The sequence below is a fragment of the Leptinotarsa decemlineata genome, unplaced genomic scaffold (assembly GCF_025532065.1).
Source record: "Leptinotarsa decemlineata unplaced genomic scaffold, Ldec_3_MD MMD2_tig00003335_RagTag_RagTag, whole genome shotgun sequence".
NCBI lineage: Eukaryota > Metazoa > Arthropoda > Insecta > Coleoptera > Chrysomelidae > Leptinotarsa > Leptinotarsa decemlineata.
The window spans coordinates 700,795-726,400 of NW_027412587.1; the positions used below are offsets into that span (position 1 = coordinate 700,795).

General features: G+C 34.6%; 1 protein-coding gene across 1 annotated transcript in view; it reads left to right on the top strand.

The window, feature by feature from the left end:
- The window catches only part of LOC111507465 (ZP and PAN domain-containing protein neyo), a 157,302-nt gene extending 137,899 nt beyond the window's left edge, over positions 1-19,403 (top strand). The window contains exons 4-7 of the mRNA XM_074177910.1: positions 11,212-11,548; positions 13,725-14,115; positions 16,784-17,058; positions 17,598-19,403. Of these exons, the coding sequence (XP_074034011.1) occupies positions 11,212-11,548; positions 13,725-14,115; positions 16,784-17,058; positions 17,598-18,131 (1,537 nt within the window). The 3' untranslated portion in view covers positions 18,132-19,403. The remainder of the gene's footprint in view (positions 1-11,211; positions 11,549-13,724; positions 14,116-16,783; positions 17,059-17,597) is intronic.
- Positions 19,404-25,606: the final 6,203 nt, after the last annotated feature.

Consider the following 25,606-nt stretch of genomic DNA (forward strand, 5'->3'; position numbering starts at 1 on the left):
ATCGTCCCAAGACCTTTCGGAAAGATCTTTCATCTGGATGCCTTCTATCTGGATACCGTTGAGAATAAATTCTACATGCCAATAAACAATTCCTGTCTGATTCACCTAATATGAAAATCATATCAATCAAATCACTTTTTGATAACAACATTCTGATGAAATTATACCGACAGTTCAACTTCACGATTGACAAAAAATTTCAATATTCATTTGCAGCCAAATATTTTGTTCTGTCATTTGCCAGACTACTTGATTTCCAATAAATATTTCATTCGCTGAAAGGTTGTTTTAGACCGAAAGAATATGGCACAAATTCCGAGATTTTTGAAATTATTGTAACTATTCAAGAACGTCCATTTTGTGGTGTAATTCGCAACTTGTTTATCTAGCAACAGGTAATTTTAGGAATGGGCGATATTTTAAGGAAAGGGTATTTTTTGTATATTCTTATCAGTCGTCAAATGGATTTCGCTTTGAAAAAATGACAATTTTTCGAAAGAAATGCTCATTTAAGAAAAACTATTGAACTTAGCCATAGGGAATACTTAATGAAATTTGTAGAGGTTTCGTTGGCGCTTCTTATGGATCAATAATATACAGGGTGTTCCATTTAATCTAAGGAAGATTTTGCAAATTTTCATACCCTATATATCACAGGTCGATTTCAGATATATCGTTTGAGAAAGTTACCAATGTAGAATATTCGACCAAAAAAAAATTTCAACTGGACTTGGCACCACTTTATAATTTCAAATATTCTGAGTGACGAATATTGGAAAAAAAAACCTGTCATGCTAGATATCTCGAAAACCGTCAATATTTTCGAAGTGCAGATATACATAAAGTTTATTTTATTTTCTATGAAGAAATCGAAAAAGCGATAAAAAATATAGGTTGCCATTTAAAAAGACACAGTTGGGATCCGCCCAGAAAAAATCGAACACCCTGTGTGACCGCCAATATTTTTATTTTGTCGAGCTCGAGCAATAAGGTAATATTATAGAAAATTAGATTCCTATCTGCTTCCTATATAGAGATATGGAACACCGCGCCACTGTTGCAGGACCCTGTATATTTAATTTTCTATGTTGCTAATAACCCTTGTGGTGGATGTAACGATATTTCTAAATAAAAAAAAAACTAATATCACTTTGATAATACTGGTTTATTTCGCTATCTCACTCTAAAGTACTCTCGGCAACTCCGCCATAACTGAAAAAAGGTTTGGACTTGCGAATAGGCAAATCATGAGCATGTGATTATTTCCCTATCTCTAAGCGCATGGTGGTAATATGTTGTATAAATATATAAATGATGAATTTCCTTTTTTTTGTTGAAGAGGTATTAGTTATTGATTTCGAAAAATTTATATTTTTACTACAAAATATGAAAACATTGGTTTTTCTTAAAAGAAAAAAACTTTTGATGATATAGAAAAGTCTATTTGGAAATACAAATTCCTTGTGGAATCATCATCAATAAAAATGAATACAGATTTCTCTGCACATGCTAGCTTATTTTTTTTTTTTTTTTAAGTAAGGTTTTCCGACTATGAGTTTAGAATATATAACGGTAAAACAAAATTCATTACGACCACAATATTTTCTGATCTTATCATCCACGTTGTTTCAACCAGGCCTCAGCAGTACCTGATTTTGTATCAGAAAGAAAAAAATGCAATTAATCTGTAATTCACATGATATTCTTATGTATATGTTGCATCCTGGTCTGAGAAAGTGATTATAGATTAATGTTATTGGAAGCTCAAATGTGTGGAACAGAAAAACAGAATAACAGCGGAAAGTTTATTTACATAAAAAGTTCATGCGACAATTAACACGACGTAAAATTTAGAAAATTTTTAAAGTATATGACGTCATATTTGATTTTCCACCTGGCAATTAGGAACAATAAAATGAAAAACAAAATACATCCGTTTGTCTAACAGGGCGACAATAATCAGTGGAGACGTCCTTTGTTATAATACAGAAACGTAAATCTAAAGGTATTAGTACGTGAATGCAGACATTTATCTAAGTACTACAAATTTGTTTTTAAAATATTTATATAATCACAGTCACTAATGTATATTGGAAGACCAATGAAGCCGATCCCTACTACATTGAAGTAGTTCTTCGGTTCTTTTCTCGGACGGTTCCATAATGAAAGTTCTAGTGTGTTTGTTGTCAGGTACTTTTTCCAGTACTCTGTATGCTTCTTATTGGTCCATGTCCTAATCTGGTTTCATACCAATGATTTTGGTACCCCCAGAGCTGGTTCAGAACCTATATATGAAGTTGATGATCCGCGTCTAGTGCATTCATCAGCTTCATCATAACCTGTGATTCCTGAATGCCCTGGCATATTATAATAAGTCTACTAAAAATATCCGCTTTATATTTTCTAATATTTCACTTACGCCTTGCTATTTCTGATACGATCTTGAGAATTCAAGAAATCTAATCGAAGGTCATGCTCCATTAGGGAATTTTGGAGACATGAAAATGGTTGTGTTTAAGAGGCACATAAACAACCCGTTTTATGTAAGCCATCTGCATCAATTATCTTCTATTCATAGTACATTGTAACACTAATGAGCCTGGAGTGTTGCTCTCATTAAACACGGATTACGATCGAATTTCTCGGAATATAAAAAATGAGGAAATAAATAAAACATAATATTACGGTCGACTGACACCATATACTCAAGCACAACGAGAAATGAATACAAATGATTTCATTTCTATACATTATTATTACATAATAATGGAAATAGATTCCTATTTTCAGTAGTATTTTCAGACAATTCTTAGGCGACTTCAGTTTATCAGTAATTACGATTTTTTTAAGAATTATATTGAAAATGATGTAGAATGTAGAACAAATCTACTGGCACTCGATATCGTCTGACTATTTTTTTGTTATCATATAGTTGAAGGTAGATTTATGCTGAAGTGGTGGTTGAATATCATTGTTCCAAGTGATAACAGAAAATGGAAGCGTGAGAAATTGAAAATTTTTATGAATTATAGTTCACAGTTATATGTATTATATGCAAATAAAAATGGTTACAAATCATAAGATCGCCCAATTTTTGGCGAATTCGCCAGTTTTACAAATTGTCGTTTTTTTTTTTCATCAAAATAAACGAAATTCATCTGTCCCGTATTATTAGATGTGGACATTTCATTCCTTGTTTTCATCTTATTGACATTGAACAACTGTTAACACTGTTACAAAAAAAAGTGAGATATATAAGGGGTTCACATCTTATACTTATACTTATAAATACGAAACTTACTATCTTAACTCTCACTCATTCATCAGTGTTTCTTCATAAGTGCTAGGAAGTTGATTTTTGGTATATAGGTGCTTCTCAGGTTTCAGATACACACTAAGACATGATTTTTAAATATTTCCGTGGGGGTAAAAGGGGCGTGTTTACATATAGAAATTACTTTTATCACTATTTCTCCATACCGCTATATTTTCGGAGGCAGAAATTTTGTATGTAGATTCGTTTCATATTGTAGATGTGCCATAAAAAAGGATTTTTGAATATTCCAACTAGGGCGCCACTCGCAGGGGAAATTGGGGCGTTCATAAAATGAAGTTACCTTTTCTTCACTGTTTCTCCATACCGGTATATTTTTGGAGGCAGAAATTTTGTATGTAGGTTCGCTTTACGGTGTGGGTGTGCAATAAGAAAAAATTTGTAAATTTTCCAACTGGGGAGTGCAATAGAGAAGGATTTTCAAATATTCCAACTGGGCGCCAGCCGATTGGGAGAAAGGCGCGTTCATAAACTAAAGTTACCTTTTCATCACTGTTTGTAGTAATTATATATACGTGAACGAAAGTATAATGTTACTTATTAATGGTAATGGACAATGCTGCGATTAATGGAGTAGATATCATGTAACGATAACTCAACAGTTATTCTTCAATTTCTTCTACCACGTGATTACCTTATTGCGTAATTTGTTTTTGAACATGCTAGGAATCGCTCAGTGGAAGGTAAGGCCTCGTTAATCCTTAGGTCGCACAAGTTTTGACTTGTGAGGGTTGTCGTTTGTAGGGCGGTGACAGCTGGTTAATATAAACACATAATCTATCAGATTCAACGTGAAGACTGTATTTTTCGAGTTATATGAAAATGAAGATTATTTGGCAAGAGTGGTGAAGTGAGAAATGAATATGGTGAGGTCAAATCATTATTGTCCCTCACTGTTTGACTATCAAGTCAATCAATTTCAGTTCTTGCAAGTCACTCAGATCTTGAAGAATTTTTTAGTTCAATTACTTTTGTTGAAATCGAGTAGACAATAGTGTTTCAACACTCTCATTCAATTGGGCATGGCATTTTATTTTCGCGTACAAATATCAAACATAGAAGTATTAAATATTGCTACATTTCGGGAAGATGTTCGTTGTCAAGGTTTTTGATATTGCATAATGTGGTTCATTCTGGAAAGACTTTTAATCTTACATATAATGAGAAGTAAGTAAGAAGAGGATAGAAAAGTGAAAGAATCATTACAGATTTTATTAGTTTATCTTAATCGCTACCACCAGCTCCATGAATTTTTTCTGAACTACTTTTTTGAATTTTCAAATAGAACTGGCCAATACTTGATGAAAATCCATATTAAAACTCATTAAAACCGTTTATTGCAATATTATCACTATTAAGGGAAACCCTTCAGTTTCAGAAAAATCGAGAGTGTGTGGATCATCATGTGGTCGAACTGGAAGAACGTTCAAAGCCCGCATAAAGGAACACAGACATAGTTTTCAGAATGGGAAAATAAATTCCACATATGCCCCTCCATTTCCGGAAGAAAGATTTGAAACTTAACATGTTGTAGAGTATGGAAATAAACGAATTCAAAAACGCTCTTAGGAACGATCATACTGAATAATTCGCCATTATTAAATCCAAATTTTATTTATTCAACCTGACCTTTTCAGGTAGATCCATTCATTAGAAAGTGGGCATGCAAGTAGATAATATGTTAGAGTATAAAATAGTTGTTATTTTACGCTTGTGAAAACTGTATGAAGAAACACGTGTCGCGATTTTTGTAAAACCCTTTATAGTAAAAATCATACGATAAACTGTTCTGTCTGTCTATTTTAAAATCTGTTTTTTCGTTAATCTGCTGTCGCCCCCATACGAACAACAACTCTCAGAAGTTGAGAAACTTGTGCGAGCTAAGGACTAACGAGGAATTACCTTTCAACGTTTGATTCCTAACACGGTTGCAGAATCATTCCAGCTTCAACCAGATAAATTCTCTCGAAAAAAATATTTGGTTGAGGCGGGAATCGAACCCACGGCCTTTCGATCGTAAGTCGGGCGCACTACCACCGCGGCAAATTCCACAACTGTATTGATGAATTTTCGAATCAGTTCACGTTTCTGCGATACATGTAACCAACGCGTACAGTTGTCTAGGAAATGCTAAATTCACCATCTCCGGCAACATGAATCGCATAATTGAAACGCGTATCGTATTTCATAGGTAACGTGTACAAATATAAACCATCAACTTAGATATCTGGTTCTCCGCAATGTTAAAACAAATGTATAAATTATAAAAAAACTAGTCGTGGTCTATTGAACTTATTAACTAACAGCAGGTGTCGCCTTGACTATTGCAGAATTTCATTCCATAAAACGCGTCTATTCATTGGCGTATTCAATTATGACAAGGCAATTGGTGCCGTGAAGATAAAAATGACATAGATTATGATAAAGTGACGTTTCAACTGATAAATTCTAGATTTACTTCAATGTAACTGCTGTGAGTCATTAAATGGGTCTTTCTAGCACTACTGTCACGTCTAGTCTTATTGGGTATAGAATTATTGGGAATTATTTTCATTTTTTGTGACTGGAGCGTTAACAACCGCATCGTGAGAGTGAAAAATTTGTTTTTTTCATTATACATATCCGCAATATGTGTGAATTTGGCGGGGATCTGCAGAATTCACACATTCTGAAGGAATCTGTAGATTCAAAAAAATCCTTCCATATCTCAAAGTATCTATGAAGATTCGAAGTCGGCTCCACATGGCCAGAAAAAGCACTTTACGCCATATATTTTCACTCCGAGATACAGAACTAATATTAAAAGGGAATCCGTTATTTTTGTCCCATTATTAGATTTTAATGAATATTATTCATATTTCTGAACCCCGGCAGTATTATAAAGCAGTAAGGTGATTGTCTTAGGTTTAGCAGTCAAAAATGAAGGTAATAAACATGTACCTTTGACTTCCACCCGTCCAGCTCGTCGAACAAGGTTCTAACGAAATAAATATTCACATACCTACTCTGGTAATTTTAGTGAAATTATCCAGTAACTACTTTCATGAAAAAATAGCAGGCTTTCAGCAAACCTATTGAATGATAAGAATGGAATATTAGATGAATATTTGTGTTCTAAACCCACATAAGAGCATTACATTTGCATTGCATTAGTTCAGACTTCCATTTTCTAATATGATATAAATTTATTTGAAATCCCTGAAAGAATGTATAAAAGAAATTAAAAAGAGTAGCTGAAAAATAACAGTTATAATAAGCAAAAAACTAAAATTACAATGAAATAAAATACAAGCAAAAATTGAACTACTAACACGAGACGAAAATTGAAAATAATTAACAAGAAATGAAAATTGAAAGATTGAAAGCCACGTTAGTTCACGACGTTTCGATTGTTAGTATCCATAATCGTCTTCGGGTGATAACTGGACTTATTTCTCCGAAATCTGACTATTTATAGGTCATTCGAGTGCTTTCACCTATCCAATCTTCCCTCTCTCCGCTTCATCAGTTTTAGCGGGAGCTGATCATATGGCGGGAGTTGGTCGTGTTCCGCTTGCCTATAGGTTTCCATATGTTGCGTATCGCTACGCTAGCTTGGATGAATGCGTTGTTGGACAACATATATGCGGCTTCTTTGATTTTTTTCCTAAACCAGTGTTTCTCCTTGTGGATAATTTCAGCTTGAGACCACTTGAGGTTATGTTGATGAGCCGAAACATGCTTTTCCTGATTTGCTGGTTTCTCCTCGCTGTGTGTTTTTATTGTGCTCGGCAATGCGAACTTTCAATGGCCTCTTAGTTTCACCGATGTATGATTCTCCGCACTCGCTGGGTATCCGGTGAATGCAATTTTTGGAATCGCAGTCCGAGTTTGGTGGAATGGTTTTCGTGAGACTGTTACGGATAGTGTTTCCAGATCTAAAGCAGGTTCTGATGTTATACTTGGACCCAATTGTTCTTAATCTTTTCGACAATTGTCTGATGTAGGAAAGTACAAGTACTGGTTATGGCCGCTTTTTTCCTTGTGATGCTTTTGCTGTCTTCTAGCCAAAGTCTGTTTCACCATCATTTTGGATTAACCATTCGGTCGAAGGTCATTTTTGATGATGCTTAGTTCCTTTTCGATGCCTTCGTTTGTATTACAACATAACATTTATTGTCTTCGTGAGTTTTTCATCATTTGTAGGAGTGTGATCTTTCTCGACTGCAGTTGTTTTGATTGGCTTCTTCGAGTTTTACCATGGTCTTCTTTGGTTATGATCTCGTGTAAACTGAAACATTAAGATGAGTACTTTGATCACGCCAATGGTGATGACTGCTGCAGTTGAGGTTGAAACGTTTGGGGTTATAACCAAAGAAGACCACGGCAAAACCCGGAAGACAATCAAAACACTTTTCATCATTTGTTCGTATTGCATTCTCTAACCGTGCAATCATTTCGTACCGAAGAGAACATATATTATTATTCAAATAACTATCTATATAGGTATGATCATTTTTTAAGAATTGATACTACATGTTGTGTGTAATCAATTTTTATTTTGTTTTGTTGTATTAGATATGTACGATCCAATAGAAGTTTGTTTCAAAAATATTTTTCAATATCATTCTCTATCAACCTCAGTTTTGAAATTTCATATGCTGACAATAGAAAAAGATACATTCCACCTAAAACTTACATTGGAAAATATAATCAGAAAGTGAGTTCTGAAAGATTTCATATTGAAGTTTTTGTCATTATTATTTTCTGATAAGGTCTACCCGTTATTGTCTGGTACTGAAAGTTCCGCTATATATTTTCAGTTACTATAGAGTCAGGTAAATGTATTGAGTATTGCCATACAACTAGATTTTGGTTATCATGACTCTTATATCGATACTACCAAAGTAACAGTACTTGGTGTAATTCAACGGTTCTTTCCAAATGGTTGGCGTTTAGAATTTAGAAGCTTTTTTTTTTCGTCACTCTCCTAAATGTTCAACACGCGTTTTACAAATATAATAAAAAACCCAATACTTGTAAAATTCTGAAAACAGCTTTCCATGGGATTATTCAATCTCACATATCGTATTCAGTACTTGTCTGGGGCCATGTGCCCAATGCATCAGATTTATTTGGCATCCAGAGAAGGGCAATTAGGATTCTTGATAACCTTCCTTACCGGCAAGAATGTAGAAGTAGCTCCATAAATAATACAATACTTACACTTCCATCATTATATATATTGCAATGCCTGCTACATGTTAAAAAACATATAAGAGGTTATACTACACATGATGCAATCCACAGTTATAACACTCGAAATAATTCAAATCTGTATCTCCAGAACCATAGAGTCAACAGAACTAGAACTGGTGTAAAATATTATGCTCCAAAAATGTATAATTCGCTTCCCCAAAATCTCAAAAATCTACCTTTGAAGGAGTTCAAATACAGAATCAAAAACTTTTTAATTAAAAAAGCTTTTTATTCCTTAGATGAATATTTTAGTGATGGTTTTCGAGACATGTAATACCACTTAATCATATATATTTTAACTTGTTTTATATTTCTATTTCATAGTTAGTTTGTTTTATTTGCACTAATGTATGTATATCTATAGTAATTGTCCATTTAACCATTCAAGTAATCTGAATATTTTATATTTTGTATTTATAGATAAGCAATATCTGTTATGACCTGTGTAAACTTTGTATTAGCACCAAATATATACTACTACTACTACTACTACTACTACTACTACTACTACTACTACTACTATGATTACAAGGTAAAACAAAATGGACAACAAAGTAACATAGGCTACACAAAGAGTTCTCAGTTTGCATATGAAACAAAAATATCAGTAGTAGGAATTAACAACTTCATAACTCTCGGAAACAAGAAGAACAATTAAATTTTTCAAACTAGTACGTCCATTTTATATTTTCAGTATTACTTCTCACTGTTCTCATTCGTTAGGTTTTGTTTTTTGTAAAAAAATCTATTTTTGCAATGGTTGTTAAAATGTTTTTTCATCTTCCCAATCAAATCAGTATTCATTATTTTAGCGTTTTCCAGATCACTCGTATTTCTTATGCCACAAAAAAATTACTACAAACTTTTTCTCCGCCTCTGTTCAGAATAAATAGATTACTTGGCATGTTCGGTAGACGTTGAGAAATTACTTTTACGGTCAATATAAAAATAATTGTTATTTTATGCAATTGTCTTATATGTGCGTAAGTCGTAGCCGCTGCCAACTGCAACAATGAGACAGGCGTTTGTAAGATGTCTAACATGAACCGCATCAAGTGGACTGACAGCAAAATCTACAACAGCCAGCGGATGCGATTGAAATCAGTGATGGGCAAATTGAAAAACTGGCATGATTTTATTTGAGAAAAATGCTAATGGGATTTGTTCTGCTCTCTGTTCATTTAAGACCATCACTTTTAATTACAGTGTACAAGAGTGTTTTCGGTATTTTTGTAAAGTGCCCATTTCAATGGAGTGGTCAAGGATACACTCAGGATGGAAATTAATATCGAAAGTATTCATTAGAGATTTCCTGATACTAACTCCAATCAGTCAGTCAAAGAATATATTTGCTACCCATCTTTACAGTATGGATGTCGTAACTGAAATTATATGATAGGTCATGATAAAACAGAGCACCAGAATATGTAATGGAAAGGAAACAGCTCAGATGTAGATTTCAACAAATAGTGTCTGTGGTATCATCATCAAAGTGTAAAGTTTTCCACACGCCGTGCCGGTTATAATAAACATCAAACACTAGTTTCAAGTTTGGTCTCTTCGATATCAGATTTTTGATTATTTTCCAAAGCAGATCTGAAATTGAAAATATTTAGGTTTTTCCATAAACAGACCTTCATGGTATTGAACTTTAACATTGGTTTCTGCTTCGAACTAGATCAATCACAATATGATTGCTAATCAGTAACTCTAATTCGTTATCTGATAACATTGACATTGTTTCAGAGAAATCAAATCAGACATGGAATATTCATTTTGGTCAGATTTCGACAAAAGTCATTTCAAAACTTCAATAGACTTAGATCCATTTTTGCGATTTCGAAGAAAGATAGAACATCGGCAAAATTGTGTATGCAAAAAAGATAGTTCACGCATACCCATCGACAGAAAAAAACTACTCATACTGAAGAAACAGAATTTACTTCAGACAAGAAGAGAATTTGTTAGCTTTGCCTGGTTTGGTGATCCAGAATATTTTCAAATGCAGTTTTTCTATTGGTTGAGAAAGGGATCAAAAATGTTCGTAGATAAACAATTTAGTTTTATGTCAACGTTTCGGATTTCAATCAATCCATCATCAAGGCTCAAACATTAGTTATCCATGTCAAAAAAAGTTTGAAATATATGTGTCAGACAACATAGGTACAAACGAAAATGAGGACTAACCAAATGAAAACACATACACCACAGACACATTTAATGTTATTCGGATGTTATTTCAAAGATCATGAAACACGTTATTCAGCTACTTCTCTAATTTTCAACCCCGTTTAGTTCGAAGATTGAAAGTTATCCGTTTCTCCCAATGGGTCTTACAAAAGTCTCAAAAACTTGAATGTATATCATGAATGGATATATTGAAGTTGATGAGTGTCATAAAAATTCTTCAATTGAGACATTTAGACAACATTTCAAATTCAAAACTTCCTCGTCTAATACTTCGGAATTTTCTGGAAATACCAAAAATTCACTGAGAGCATATTTTCATTGGAATATTTGACAACAAACACTCCCTAGTATCTTCATATTTGAAAACATGTGTTTTTCATAGACGTCAGTATTGAATTCAGTATCACGAATACGTTACAGTGACAATAACGTTTTTCATTTGTTTTCAGATCTGCCAATTACAACAATGCAACCGGTGACTGCGAATTGTCGGTAATGGACAGAATAACTCTTGCCGGCACCAACGCTTTCCAACCATCCACAGGTTACGACTACATCGAAAACAACTGCATCGAAGAACCCACCAAATTGTGCGAGTTCAAAAAATTGAACGGAAGGATTCTGAAAACTGTTGACTCAGTATATCAAGACATCGGATCCGTAGACGAATGCCGTGAGCTCTGCCTCAATTCCCCCTACAGATGCCACTCCTACGACTATGGAGACACCGGTGAAATGGTGTGCCGTCTCAGCCATCACTCCAGAGCTACACTTTCTGATATTCAAGTGAGTTTGGAATATCTCTAATAACAATTTTTTCGTGAAAAATATATAGTTGTTCATTGTGGCGCATTAATTTTCTATTCGAAATGATTCAGTCCAAATCTCGCTCTGTCAAAAATGAATTATGTACAGTAGAAATCGGTTCCTTCTGAAGCATGAAAAATACGTATTGCTTTCCACAAAAATATTTAAGGTCATAACAAAATACTTCGAAAAATTATTCAAGTAATACTTGATTCTGAGATTTTCACTGGACAGTTCACAAAACAACATCTTTCTCAAATGTCACATATCAAGAGATTTTTCTTGAAACTTCAGCACAGTCTAAGTTAGAAGGGCGCACCTCCAAGATATATATTTTTATTAAGGTTTTTATCATAATGGACCCAAATTCAACCTCCCCGGATATAAACATGTTCTGTAGGGAGGGTGAGTGTAGACCTACAGCACTTAGGCCACATGTGACCCGTTGTACATCCTCCCGAGGAGTTGTCCTCCTAGGTCATCGTCCATCCTGTTTCCAGGAAGGTGGACAGGTGACTATGAGACATCTCCTTTATATTGACAGGTGTATGCCAAGACTCGCCGAACACACACTCTCTTTGCTTCTTCTTTCCAAAACTCTTCGCGGTGGCCTCCGGGCAGGTTTTGGAAGGTGCAGCGACATTACTGTCATTGCGCGGCGTTTTCAACCTTTTTGGGGTTTCCTCCGTGGAGGTACACAAGTGAGCGAGCGTTCCTGCAGAGGCAGCCGGTTCCTTGCCTTTATTCAAGGCGGAGCTCTTGGCGCTCGCCGCAGGAAGTGCCCTAGCTGTTGAAGGTGGTGTGGGGGAGGAGGAGGGTGTACTTATAGTTGCTGCCACTTCTGCCTCCTTCGTTCTCTTTCTCCTTTTGGCCTCGGCGCCGCAAATACGCTTACGTCATCACGAGGTGATCTGCTATGTCCAGTCTCATTCGAAGCGGTAGGTAGGGGTGGACATTTCTGTTCATTCCCAGCCACAGCCTCAGATTGAGGTGAGCATTTCTGTACAGCCTCGGAATTGGTTGTTTTTTTCTTTTATCCATGTGTGTTCCCACGAGTAGTAAGGGATGATTACGATAAGGTCAGGGGGGTCAGTCCCTTGGCCGTTTCCCTATCCACCACCTGGGGACGCGCCCGATAGGTAGCCCAATCCACGAGAAGAAACCTTATATAGAATATTGGAAAAAATCATTAACGAATGATAGCAAGATCAAATTATTTTCTATTTGTTCAGATCCAACTCATTCCAAAAAAGTTTGTATCCTGTCAATTTCATATTCTTGAATTTTTTTCGATGTTCACTGTAATACACTTTCCTCGCCATTTCAACAAAAAATATCAATCTATTCCTTCCATGCAGAACATATGTCATTTCTTTCTTTTTGACGTTCTAATATCGTATTTATTACCTAATTTGTTCGATATTTTTGTCAAACTCTATATAATTATGTAAAGTATAATTTTTTTCATTCTCGGTTATTTTTATTGTCTATATAACTTCTCGCCGTTCCCATTGAAAACTATTGATTCAACTTTTTAGCCTACATAAATGTTACATATTTATTTATATAATTACAACAGTTTTCTGAATTCATACCCAGTGGTGACATAGTAAGAGCAATCGAGACGTGATTTCATAGATTATTTTTGGAAGTGTCAAGAATAATGATACTTGCATGGATAATCACTACGTTAACATTCATCAATATTTCGTAGATTCACGAATAGTTGAATGAAGGATTCGGATATTGTTCGTGTTTCAATGTTCCATTTGTACTTATATGTATCTTTCTGCTGTCCAAATATACCTTTACTCTGGTTCAAAAACTCAGAACTGATTTTTTTATTTTCTTCCGTTTCGATAACTACCAGGAATGTTGATTTTTTAATAAAATCTTGTGACACGTTTGTTTCATTGGCCATTTCATTACTGTAGACTCAAAATATAGTAGCTCTCAAATATATCCTTCACTCCTTCTCTGCTCAATTATTTCCCATGATGATATATTTCAAACAAGCCATTAATATTCAACCCTTCCAAAGAAAGTAAACATACATAAATTTCATCTTGTAACTGGTTTCACTGACAGTCAAATAGTTCTTGGCCATTTTTAATAGCGTATCGAATGTATCTGATAACGAGAATTCATATTTCAGGAGCCTTATTTGGAGGTCCCCGAGGCAGCTACTTACGAGCTCAGCTCCTGTTACAACGTCAGCATCGACTGTCGCTCCGGAGACATGATCGCCCGCATCCAAACCAGCAAATTGTTCGACGGCAAGATATACGCCAAAGGCAGCCCCAACTCGTGTGTGCGGGACGTCAACAACAGTCTGGAATTCGAGCTGAGTATGGCTTATGACAATCTCGAGTGCAACGTCAGGAAGAACGGTTTAGGAAGATATATTAACGACGTCGTAATTCAACACCACGACAAAATCGTCACGAGTAGCGATTTAGGATTAGCGGTTACCTGCCAGTACGATTTGACCAATAAGAGCGTTACCAACGAGGTGGATTTGGGTGTGCACGGCGACATTACACCAGGTGAGAATAGGAATAATGGGCTTGTCATTGATATTACGTATGGAAGCGGAAACGTGGTGTTCGTCGGATTTCTGGGGTAATAAATTCGGTGTAACGCGTATTGTGTGTTTCACGAGAGTTTGCAAAAAGGTGAACGATCTGTAAACTACTACTGTTTATCACACTGAAATTTATATTCATTTGTATGCATAGGGCTGTTTATAGGTCATTTATCTGCTGATTCACCTAAGAAGTGAGAAATGGTTGAAGGCACATGGTATATATTCATTTTGAGCTACAACAATTCGGAAATAATCAACATCATACAGAATATTTTTGTCACCTTTCAGGATTATTCGCCATGATTCATTGAAGTTCACTAACGTTTTATTGGATACTGGTACAAAGTCTGGTTGTTTCATCTCCCACTTTATGTTTTATTCGAAGTAGATAGTCAGACTTCATTCATGTTCTGCCCCTCTTCCGCTTCATCAACATTGTTTCAAAAATTCCTTTTCTTTTTTGCACATAGAAAATAAAGATTTAAAACTGAATCATTTGGAAGCAATGAAAATTATCAAACTTAAAAATTCAAACATTCTGATGAATGACCAACTGGATTTGAATAGATCACCATTATTGAACTTGTTTCCTTAAAAAACAAGAAAGAATTATTATTGATGTAGATGTGAGGTAATATTCTTCAGGTGATCATAATTGAATAGGTACCTTAGGTCGAGGTTTAGGTAATTTTTTAGAGGTAGTCCCAATTATGGTTACATGCAGTATATAGATATGAGTGTAAGAAACAACTTGAAGTATTCAAATCACTTGATAAAGCTACTGTACTATCGAAACATGTGATATATTTTTCAAATGAAGTTTGTGGAAATCAAATCGTGAGGTGTAGTTTTTGGAATTGTAACTTCTAGTTATCTTAGGAAAAATATCTTGGCCTGTCGACTACTTTCCATCTAGAATATTTTGTAATTGTTCAAATATTTTAACATTTCGTAGAACATTCTGAATAGTCCAGTTTCCTAGTCTGACTATATAGTCTGGCAGGTTAGCAGGATTCAAAAATTTGATTGCACGAGCTCAACTACATCGATATATCTAACTCCCTAAACTGGTATACAATTTGTGATAATACTCAGTACTGATAAAACAAAAGTTACATACGCGATGTTCAGATATCCATGTGAGATCATATGGCATGCCCATTTTTTTCTGCAGTTGGTCTGTTGAATAGAGACGAAGATAAGATAATTTCAACAGTTTTCGTTTCGTACGAAATATAAAGGAAGTATTTTTTTCTGGAAGCTATGTTTTTATTTGTGAAGCTATTGTTTATTTATCAAATCATTGATTGAAGTTATATACTTTCTAGTAATATTACAATTTTTTGTGTCAATGGCATCAACAGAAGAATACTTTCATTCTTTGAATAAATAATAGTCCAATCATAAATTAATAATGAATCAATATATAACCTGCAATCTAACTCAGCCTACAATGAATTGAGTTTCATGAAATGATATTGTACGAATATATCACATTCGTATTCTCATTGATATTATCCTGAAATAACTTCTCAGGATGTATAATTTTCTCTTGGGCTACAGAAAAAATCCTTCTTGCTGACTGCTTGGGCATCTTGAGGTACCTGTAGTGCTAAATATTCTTTGCTACAGCCTCTGTCGGAACCTTTCTACTCCTTGTTTTACTTTCCTTTCCACCTCGCATATCACCCAATCAATTGAATATTCAATTTTTAATGTTTCAGTTTGTTTATACTACCTGAACATCACCATAAACCTCTTGTTTTTTTCGAACATGTTGGAACTCTACTCGGACTCCCTAGATTTCCCATATTTTCCATCTGACTTTCTAAATTTCCTTCTGGAAGCAACTACAGTTGATTTGATTCACTTGTTCAAGTAAATCATATTGGTCTTATTTGTGTGATACATCAAACTGTTACTCATTTGGCGAAAGCGCTGCTTCTGTCCTTGTTGACCACTTTGTTTCGATTTTAGTTGAAATAACATTGCTGAATTTTGTTTCCGTACTGTGTATTACTGATTGTATTTGATGACTTCCTTTTCCTTATCTTTTGATTGAGAAGCTGCTGCTATTTTATTTATGGTATCAAATGTTACTATTTTGGGGTTTCATGGTTTCATACGTTCATCAGGTGATCACTTCATTAACACTCAATTTCATCAATACCTGACAGAAATCACTCATAATATCTGAATCTGAATATTGAAAAATCAGAAAATTTCAACAGCTCTTAAGTAAACTCCGTTCTTTCGTTTCACAGAATTTATGAACGCGTTCCAGGTGTCAAACATTGTACATCTTTTAGAGAAAAGTAAGGAAATAGGGAAATGGGGGGTCAGTTAAAAATACTTCTCAATATGAGTTGTATATTAAAATATACCGTATTCGTCAGTGAGTTGAGAAGTACTTCCACTGTCGATGTAGTAATTGACCAAAAAGTATACCACGTCTTTTCAAACAACATAAATGTTCAATATACATTTTTTTCAGGAAAGAATAATTTTTGGGAAGATTCCCACAATTTTTGTATCAAGATGGAGAAGTTGAAAACCGAAACATTTCTTTCCCGAAAATGGAACTATTTCAAAACGTCCTATTTCAACATTGCTTCTTGTTATTTCAGCTCTTTCGGAAGAAGTTATCGTAGACTCACCCAATGTGGCCATGAAAATCACTGACAGGAATGGCGATGACATGATGCAGTCCGCTGAAGTCGGAGATCCTCTTGCCCTGAAATTCGAAATAATGGACAAAAATAGCCCGTTTGAAATCTTCGTCAGAGAACTTGTTGCAATGGACGGCGTAGACTCTAGTGAAATCGTCCTCATCGATGCAGACGGTTGCCCTACAGATCATTTCATCATGGGACCAATTTACAAATCGGCTACATCTGGGAAGGTAAGATCTACTTATTTGTTGTGTGGGATAAGTCATTTCGAAAATCACGACTCACCTGAAAAAATTCTACTCTCAAGATGATCATGATCATTAATATTTTCATTATCAAATCACAGTTTCACTATTACAAGTTTTCCTTTCAATATGAACATCACAATGACATGTCATTTGTGGATGTTGGTCTCGAACAGTTTGTAAGTACAATGTTTTCCTAACTTTTTTCGTGTATCTAATATGCATGACGTTTTTCAAAAAGGTTATATTTCTAACATGGAAAAACACTTTTTCGAAAACCTAATCAAATTTGAAACGTCTCAAGAAGTGAATAGATTCTCTGATATCTGCAAAAGTGTTTCGCTTCCAAGATGAGCAATTTTGATTCCACATTACTTGATTCGTTACTGAAATGTTAGTCTTGGTTATTTGCTCTCATAATAACGTTATGTGATATAATTATTCATGCCGTATGATAATGTTGATATGACGTATCCACAGAAGCCTTGCTGAAGTTCTATAATGATTTGTTTCATAACTTACAGATCCTTTTGAGTCACTTCGATGCATTCAAGTTCCCGTCTTCCGAAGTAGTCCAATTCCGTGCATTAGTAACCCCATGTATGCCATCCTGCGAGCCAGTGCAGTGTGACGAAGAAGACTTAACAGGTGACTTGAGATCCGTTATATCATACGGAAAACGTAGGAGGCGTCGTTCTGCCTCTGTACCTCATGATGACATGCTCCTCGTCCAATCCATCCAAATCACAGACAAGTTTGGATTCGAACGGGACCTCAACAAAACCAGCATAGGAAGCGAAGCAATGTTTATTCCCGGTGACGGCGGACTATGCATCAACGTAGCCGGACTGATAGTCGCTGCCACCGTGTTCCTGTCAGCTCAACTGGCTGTCATCGCCGCCTGGACCTTCATCTGGCAACGGAGGAGACTCAGTAAGAAATTGGAAGAGGGTATGTCCGTAAGCGTAAGCATACCTTCTCAGTTGGGACCGGGACGATCTGATAGTCTGTGTAAGCTTTACGAAAATGCCGGATACTCCCACACACGTCGATTTTAGGTACTGAAATTTAGTTTTCCAGTTAGAAGGTCCATTTTGAAATATTGTCGCGAGTGATATATTTAGGTTTGAATAATGGAAGACAATTTAAATTCGCTTCATTGTGTAGAATTAGTTTTACTGAGTAAACTAGTTTCATTGTGGCAGTCGGTGATTTTTCAGGAATTATATCTCTCGTACACTGGTGCTGAATAGTATCATAGTCAGTTCTCAAACACTGAATGTTTTTTTCGAATAACGATTCAGATCTGATGGTGACAATTTACTGAAAAATCACTCACTGTAACTTTATTTTGAAATATTCAACTGTAAATCAATTCCTGGAAAAATTCCCCACTACAGTTATTAGATTCCATAATATTTCTAACTGATAAGTATTCAATCGAATTGTGCTCAATATAGGGCTCAGTTTTATTTTAGTTCGTTTTAATATCGTTTATTTGAATATCGCAATGTATGAAACTTGAGGCATATATTAAAATAATACATTTAGATAATGTTAAACTACTTACGATAACGTTAGAAATCCCTTACTTTGCCTCATTATCTTTATCTAATTTTGCTTACTTGGTTCAGGTCTTGCATTATTTACATACATTGCAACGATTTAACTAACTCCATATGATAATGAAATGGGCAGGGTTTATCGATAAATTTGTTTCAAATTCACTCAATTCAGAAGATCTTGTCTAAATTACCTTTTCATATCAGTTCTTATTATTATAAAAATATACAAGTTCAATACACTGTTCTGTTTGAAACCCATTCAAAGACAGCTGTTGCTTTCTTAATTAGATTATAGTACCTAATCCCTGCTCTTATCAAATGCCATGCCTTCTGTTCATGTGAATTGGAATATTAACAGAAATTATGTGTTTATGATTCTAACAAATGTGTGACCAATAGTGCTCATGAGCTGAAGGCATTCATTTATAGTATAAGTTGGTGCATAACATTTAAGGATTCAAGGACGATCCTGCGCGAATGTATTGAAATATTTAGTGATAAATGAAAGCAAATGTTGAACGAATGTTTATTTAAACGCTTGTCCTTGTGTCCTAGATGCTAGTTGGTAACTTTGCCCTTCTTAATTTTTATTTCGCAGAGTTATCCACACTGTAAGCACCTGAGCGTATATTAACAAATACCATTTAATTTCTTAGACAATTTATATTTCAATTCCATAATGATATTATGTAAGTTATCTACGCTAACTGCATTAGGCAGGTTGAATAAAGTTCATATGGCCAGAAAATTGTGTTTTTGTTACCATTCTGATCTATCTCCTGAATTAACGAATGTTTTCATTCACACACACACTGGAAATGAGGAATGATCATCACTGAGTGATTATTTTGCTGAAATGTTTGTTAGGTGACTCACAAACCAAAACTACTTTTGTGACTTCAGAACATAGTTGAAAATGAATAATTCAAATGAAGGCAAACAATGTCCTTCCCATTCAGTTTGTACAAGAAGCATTCGTAATGGAATAAACATACAGTGTGTAAAAGCCAAATGGAATAAATTCATTATTTCGCTTACTGTACATATTTAAGAAAAAACCGAAACAAGTCAAATCTGAAATATAATTTGACATTCTTCAACGTAAAAATGCCTACCTTCAACCCCCTTCGAATGACAGGTACAACCCCCAATTTTTTAAATGGGAAGCATAGGTTTGTGATATATCGTTTAAAAGGTATCTTCATTTTCTATTCAAAAATGTTATCGCTTTCAAGTTTAATGCAACAATACAACAAAAACTGATATGTAATGCAAAACGTTATAAAATGTAGAATACGAAAGAGAACCATGGATGTTAACGAAACAGATGTTCAAAATGTTCACCGCGAACGTCTTGGCAACATCCTAATTTCAAATAAGACTGTCTTCTAGCATTATTCAACATATCAGGCGCGACCTAATCGCCAAAAGTGATTCGTTCTTTTGAGTCATTCACATCTAAAGGTTCAATTTCGTACACATTTCTCTTTACATATCCCCATGAAGAGAAATCTGATAATGAAATATCAGGTGATCGCCCTTGCCTTTCAATCGATCCTCGCCTCCCTATCCACCGATTTGAAAATGTTGTATCGAGGAATTGACAGAATCAACTTGGTAATATGGTGAAACCATATCGTATTCACTGGAACTTGAGGGTTTCCTGGATCAGGATATAAATTTGTTAAACTTGGAATGACATCATTTTGAAGTAGTGCCAAATAATTATCGCTGTTCAATTTGCCCTCAATGGAAAATGGACCAATGGTATGGTTTCCTACAATCTCTGCCTGAACATTAACCTTTTGAGGGAATTGCGTGTGTTCTTCTCTCATTCAGTGAGGATTTTCCGTTGATCAGTAACGGCAATTTTGCCAATTAGCATGACCGTTAAGAGACGAAGTACACTCTTCAGAAAACATAACATCTTCTAATTGGATGATATTGTTATTAAAATGTCCAGCATTTGCTCACAAAAATGAGTTCTTTCATCAAAATCGTCTTCTAAGAGATCCTGAATAGATATCATTTCATAGGGATGCATTTTATTTTCTTTCAATATGTTTACTTTCGATGTATGGCTGACATTGAATGTTGTGTATGCCTGTCTACTCGATGTATGTGGGTTTTCCTCAAACTCGAGCATCACATCTAATTTGAGTTAATCGCTCATTGCATTAGGAGCTGCTTTTTTATCTTCCCTATATACATGACCAAGCTTGCGAAACTGCTTCTCTATTTTGCTTAATGTTCCTTGAGATATTGGCGGTGAATTAGGAAATTTCTCATGAAAGAGGCCAGTTACTTCCTGTCCTGTTCGGGTTTTATCTCCGTAACCAATCATTTGTAAAACTGTTATTTTATGCATTTCCGTTAATCTAACCATTTGTCAGACTTGAAATTAACAAACTTTGAACTTAAAGTAAAATACTGACAAGTAATGTTGTAACGTATAAAACAAGTTGACAAGGAGTTTTAAACTAACGTTGTCACGGAAATTATTTACCGTTTTTTAAAGAATACCAGCTAAAACGAACATTGCTATGGTTTTTGCTTATTTTCCTGTTATCAATACCTCAACATGAAATGAGTTTTGAGTATATTGCAATAAGTTTTGAGCGTATTTTATCAAATTTCGGTAACCACATGATTTTGATTTATTTTATCTCAATTGTTGCAATAAACTTGAAAGCGATAACATTTTTGAATAGGGAATGAAAATAACTTTCAAACAATATATCTTAAGCCCATACTTCCCATTTAAAACATTGGAGGTTGTACCTGTCACTCAACGGGGGTTGAAGGTAGCATTTTTCCGTTGAAGTATGTCAAATTATAATTTTATTTGACGTTTTTCGGGATTTTATTAAAATATGTACTTTTGTTGAAATATGTACCGTAACCGATATAATGAATTTATTCCATTTGGCTTTTGCACACTTTAGATAGGATACACAGGACTGCTACATATGATTGTGTAGTTTTTGAAATAGTATTCGATTTATACTTATGTCATATTAACAAAATATATAGTTTTCGAAAAATGTCAGTCTATAGTCCGTTCATAATTTGTTGATAGCTCACTGCAAGTTTGACCCTCATTAGAGAACTGAAATACAGAGAGGACAGCTAACATGATATAATAACAAAAACCAAACTAAAACTGGCAGTTTAAGATGTTTTCGACTAACCTACCTTGTATCTGAAGAAATACAATACAGCTATAAAACTTTTAATCCGATTATGCAGGTATTTTGAGTGGAAATGAGTGACCAGTGTCGTAGAGTATATGATTAAAACATTAGTTACTTTAAATAAATAAATATATTAATATTCTTAAACTGTAGGTACTGTAAACTGTATTTTAATTTTAAAAAAATTTCTTTATTTCATTCAAAAATAATAAGTTACTTGCAATTTGTAAAAGATACATTTATTTAATTAATACCTATTTTTAAATGATATAAACTACGATTACTAACAAAACTATTCAAATTCAAAATAAACAGTATCATCTTCGGAATCCGAGTCGTCTTACAGGTTAATAATTAGCGGTTGTGTCTCTACAGTCGCATCATCAATTATATTGTCAAGATCCCACATTTTTTGTTCTTCTTTTATTGCATGTCTTACTGACTCATATAACAATTCACGTACAGCTTGTATTTTATATGACGTATTTTTTCTAGCCACATAGCTTTTCATTTGTGCCCAAATGAGTTCAATTGGATTTAATTCGCAGTGGTAGGGTGGAAGTCTAAGGACTGTGATGTTTCGTCTTTCCGCCATTTTGTCAACTACGTATTTCTTGAACTTGGATTTGTGTTGCCGGGCAATTTTTAAAAGTTCTGCTTTAACCATTCCATCTTCGTGAGGCAGGGACTTATTCCGCAGCCAGTCAATGATATCCTGTTTCTTCCACGCAGTCGTTGGAAGTCTTTCAACTAGTCGTGAATGATAAGGTGCATTATCTAATACTATAATTGAGTTTGGTGGTATATGTTCAATCATCTGCTCAAAATACTCTTCGAAAACATCAGCTGTCATCTCCTCGTGATAGTCTTTTGTGCTTTTGGATTCAAATTCCAACAAACCATGCTTAGCAAATCCTTTTTCACTGCCTATGTGAGAAACTATTAATCTACTGCCTTTACCAGAGGGTGGGGAAATACCAGTAGACCAACCTTCCATAAAGGCTTGCTTGGAGCTTGATATATTTTTATCTGTCCAAATTTTTGTGAGAGTATGACCTGCGTTTACCCACGTTTCGTCCTGATAGTAAATTGGCCTTCCTTCAGCCCGAAATTTTCGTATAGATCTTAGATACTTTCTTCTCCAACATATTATCTCTTCCCGGTCAATCAAAAGTGATTTTCGGTCTGATTTCTCCCACCGGAAATTTAATTCTTTTAAAACTTGCCACAATTTGGTTCGTCCAACATGAGGCAAATCCGGGTCGTCTCTAACTTCTTGTAAAATTTTGTTTAAGTTGGGTATTTCTTTTTTGTAAAAAAATTCGTGAATTTCCCTTCGAATACCATTTTTGGCAAATTCATCAATTTCAATAGGTTTTCTCCCCCTCTTTAAGTATTCGTTTGTATTTGGGTTACCTATACCTTTTTTTTTCTTACTGATAGGAACCTATATATTGTTGACTCCCCTACGCCCGTCATGTTGGCACAACTCTTGATTATGTTCTGAACAGTGTTTGTGGGATTCTGAGAAACCAGAGCATCGTGAACGTTCAAAACAATAGTCTTCTCTCTTGGTGAATAGACAGACTTACTGACTGTACGCAACAGTACCGGTGTAAAACTTGATGATGTTGATGATGATGACGAAGCCATCGCAAGCAATCAAACAAAACAAGCAGGAACGAAAGGTACGTATATGTTTGTAGGAATATGAAAAAAATTTACTCACGCGTAGACGCCGAAACACCAACGAGCCGTAAATTGAATGCGATTAAAAAATGTACTAAACCAAAAATTATTTTCGTTCGTAACAACTTCACCCTTTCAAGGCAAGTTTCGAATATAAACTGAAGCTTTATTTTTAATGAATAAACACCTCAGGAACCTCCGCCTATGATTTTACGACCGTTTTATGACTTGGGCCCTCATTTTGTGCTATCGACAAATTATGAACGGACTATAGTCAAATTACAATTTTCAGAGTTCTTAAAATGTATTCAACCCATTGACAAAAAATTGGCGAAGGTGACAATGGAAATACAGAAGAAATAAAGAGAAAATATTGAAAAAAATTTGAAACAATATCTACAGAAGTTAACCTAAAACTTTCCAAACCAAAATTTATCATGTTTCAGTTTGAAACAGCTAGAAGACGAAGCTGGTTGTTTATTCGCTGTCGATGACGATACAAGAGGCATGATAATGGTTTCAAGTGACAGCGAACAAATTCCAGACAAAAATGGAGAAGAGATGATGAAACAAAAATGCAGATCCGGGGTATTTGTCTTTACAATAACCAATGTAAATCATCAATCTAGCCAAGACTGTATTATCAACGAGAAGAACAAAAAGAATTTTCGTCTTCCTAAAAATTAATTGACAATATTTGACGGTACGAGTAAAGAGGTTTCCTCTCTCAGATGCTAATTACAGTATATTATTATTATTATATTATCAATTTCCACCCCCAAGAGGAAAAACAGGGGTTCAAAGATTGTATTGAATTTCGTCAGGTTTGAAGTTTTAGGCTGATTAAAAAATATTGCAACTATTTGTTTAAAATGGTCTGTCACGAAAGCCGCTGGGATCAACTAGTAGTATTATATTTTTCCATTCATATTGAGTTAATCACTTCCATAAGTTAACTTATATACTCGTACATTCAACTACATTACCTTCAATAGAGTTCTAATGTGACAACATTATTAGTTTGATGAAAATTTGTGAATATACACTACTCATTTATAATTTCTAACTCAATGGCGAATGGTATATTGTTAGATATACGTATGAATATTTGTAATACCGGTTTTTGTAATAAATATTATTATTATGTGTGATAATGTATCTTGAACTTCAGAAATGAAGTATTAACAAGATATTGAAGAACCCAAATTCCTCATGTCTATGAGCAAATTAAATTAATTGGATGTCATCTCTGCTCAGTAAATGTAGTCGTGGTATTAGGATCACTCTAGAATAGTACATGATGAAACAATATTCTGCGATATGATTTTTTTTGAGATTTCATAAAAGTATTTCAAAAAAAAAGCTTTTCACCATCAGTTTTGTCAATAAATTATTACTGATGGGCAAACTATTATTGAGGAAACTTTTTTGTCAAAACTTGAGTGGGATGAAGAGTTACCAAACAGTCACCTGAATGCTGGTTAAAACAAGTTCATTTCTTTTCAAAAATACCTAGAAATTTTGTAATGAATTAAAAATGGTATTGTCATCTGATACACATATTCATGTATTTTTTGATTTCAGTAAAGTAGCTATTGTAAGTTATTTGTTTTCAAGAAGAGTAATAAACGAAATTATATCAGTTAATATGATTCTTGCAAAGTCTAGATTGGCACCAAAAAGTTATATTACTCAGACTGAAACTTTCAGCTACTCCATTAGGTGTCAGGGGCACAAAGTGGATTCAAGAAAGGGAGGAGTACAAGAGACCACATGTTCATAATGAAGCAAGTAACACAAAAACTAAACCAAGAAAAGACAATGATATATACAGGGTGTAACATAAGTACGTTAAAATATTCAAATGACGTATTCCTGAAACAATTATAAAAAAATAGTCTTTATAAACTTGTGTCCGAAAATGCTTCGTTTCGGAGATACGGGGTGTTGAAATTGAATTTCTTGGTTCGCTTTTTGAAAATAACTCAAAATTTGGTACCCGGGGTTTTTCGACGTGGAAAATCATAATTTCGTATTAATTTTCATGTAACTTCTAGAGGGCACTGGGTACGCTGTCATTATTCA